The sequence below is a fragment of the Ammodytes marinus genome (genome assembly GCF_949987685.1).
Source record: "Ammodytes marinus genome assembly, chromosome: 17".
NCBI classification, from domain to species: domain Eukaryota; kingdom Metazoa; phylum Chordata; class Actinopteri; order Uranoscopiformes; family Ammodytidae; genus Ammodytes; species Ammodytes marinus.
The window spans coordinates 757994-760184 of NC_137221.1; the positions used below are offsets into that span (position 1 = coordinate 757994).

General features: G+C 40.0%; 1 protein-coding gene across 1 annotated transcript in view; it reads right to left on the reverse strand.

The window, feature by feature from the left end:
* Nucleotides 1–1867, reverse strand: part of LOC307264381 (E3 ubiquitin-protein ligase RING2-A-like) — a 10832-nt gene extending 8965 nt beyond the window's left edge. Inside the window, exons 1-2 of the mRNA XM_080045791.1 lie at nucleotides 1753–1867; nucleotides 657–745 (exon numbers count right to left, since the gene is read on the reverse strand). Coding sequence (XP_079901917.1) covers nucleotides 657–734 — 78 coding nt within the window. The 5' untranslated portion in view covers nucleotides 735–745; nucleotides 1753–1867. The remainder of the gene's footprint in view (nucleotides 1–656; nucleotides 746–1752) is intronic.
* Between the last annotated feature and the right edge of the window lie 324 nt (nucleotides 1868–2191).

The window sequence follows — 2191 nt, forward strand, 5'->3', positions numbered from 1 at the left end:
GGCAGGCAGGCAGGCAGACAGACAGACAGACAGACAGACAGACAGATACAGAGGCAGGCAGACACACACAGACAGACAGACAGATACAGAGGCAGGCAGGCAGACAGGCAGACAGACAGACAGACAGACAGACACGCAGACAGACACACACAGACAGACAGGCAGACAGACACACATACAGACACAGAGACAGACAGACAGACACAGATCTATGTCAATATACTGACACAAACAGAAACGCACACTTATTTAAAGATTTCTTTTTCAGATATATATATTTTTTTTTTTTCATTATTATTAGACAGTTTTTTAGAGACAGAGATGAAATGTGTCAGAGAGGGGAATGACATGCAGAGAACGACCCGGGCTGGATTCTAACCCGGGTCTGCTGTGAAGAGGACAGACAGACAGACAGACAGACAGACAGACAGACAGACAGACAGACAGACAGACAGACAGAGAGGGGAATGACATGCAGAGAACGACCCGGGCTGGATTCTAACCCGGGTCTGTTTACTGTTTGTTTGTAGATGTATGTACAGTCTGGGTAAGGTTGGTCGAAACTTGAAACCACACACACACACACTGTAACACACACACACACACACACACACACACACACACACACACACACACACACACACACACACACTTACCTGAGGGCTCCTGTGAAGCTCATAGAGACTCAGCTCCCAGGTTTTGCTGGCAGTCTGGATGTTTACTGGAGTCGCCATGACCCAAGATCCTGAACACAAAAAAATGACTTATTATACATTTTTGATTAATTGGTTTGCTTGGATTGATATATAACCCTACATACCCCCTCTCACACACACACACACACACACACACACACACACACACACACACACACACACACACACACACACACACACACACACACACACACACACACACACACACACACACACACACACACACACACACACACACACACACACACACACACACACACACACCCTTAGAATAGACTGAATTTATAAAAGTGATGTATTAAATTTCAGAATATAAACTATTATTTAACACCTGTCAAAAACCGTGTTGAAGTCCATTTTAAAGGATTTTCAGATTATTATTATTATTTTTTATTTTTTTTACTTTTAGATTTCACATAAATACCTCACAACAAACCATGACATACTACAGCCAACACATGAAAAAATAACATAAACATACAATACAAACAATAGTGTAATGAGGTGATGTCATGTGGATTTTTTTTATATGTGTATTTGATGTTTTTGCATTGAATATTGTTTATGTATTGTTGTTTTTCCTTTGAATTTGTTTGAACTCGACGTCATTGTAAATGAGGGTCACCCCTCAATTGGTCTCTCGAGGATAAATAAAAGTTAAATGAAAAATGAAATATAGGCTAAGGAACATACACCCAAAACTGAAAAAGTGAACACACAAACACAAGGCATAATAAAATAAACAACTAAGATGGCGTACTCTATACTTTACAGGTTTCTAAGGACATTGTTTAAAGTTAAACTATCGGCAAATGTTAAGCAGAAAACAAGTCAATAAATAAATAAAAATTGAACGAGGTGTCATGTAGGTCCCTTCAGTACTGTTATATAGTCCAGGAAAGGCTGACATATCTGTTTAAACTTCTCTGCTTTCCCTGAAATCTCATAACGGATTTTCACCACGTATACAATGTACTTGAGAACTCCACGCGCCACAATATGAATTAATAAATAAATAATAACACATCTCACTCACCTGCTGTTTGTTTACCTGACGCGAAGCAGGCAATAACCTACTCCGAACTAATCGATAAATCCCTTTTAATGACGTAATATGGTTGGGATTTTCAGCCTGGCCTTGTTACACTGTCGACACACTGCTATGAAGTCCCTCTAGTGAAGAAAAACGTAGCGATAAAAAAGGTTAAAAGAAGCTGCAACATTTTTCGAGCTACACCTGCTAGCTTACGTTAGCACTTTTTCCTCCTCCTTCTTCTTCGTGTACTTCTACCCCGGAAGTAACAACAATTCGCCGTTCTCGCCAAGAGAGTCTGGCCGACATCACCTCGTTTCACCGCTCAGTGACACCCAGCTGCCAGACTGTGTATTGCGACAGATAGATAGATAGATAGATAGATAGATAGATAGATAGATAGATAGATAGATAGATAGATAGATAGATAGATAGATAGATA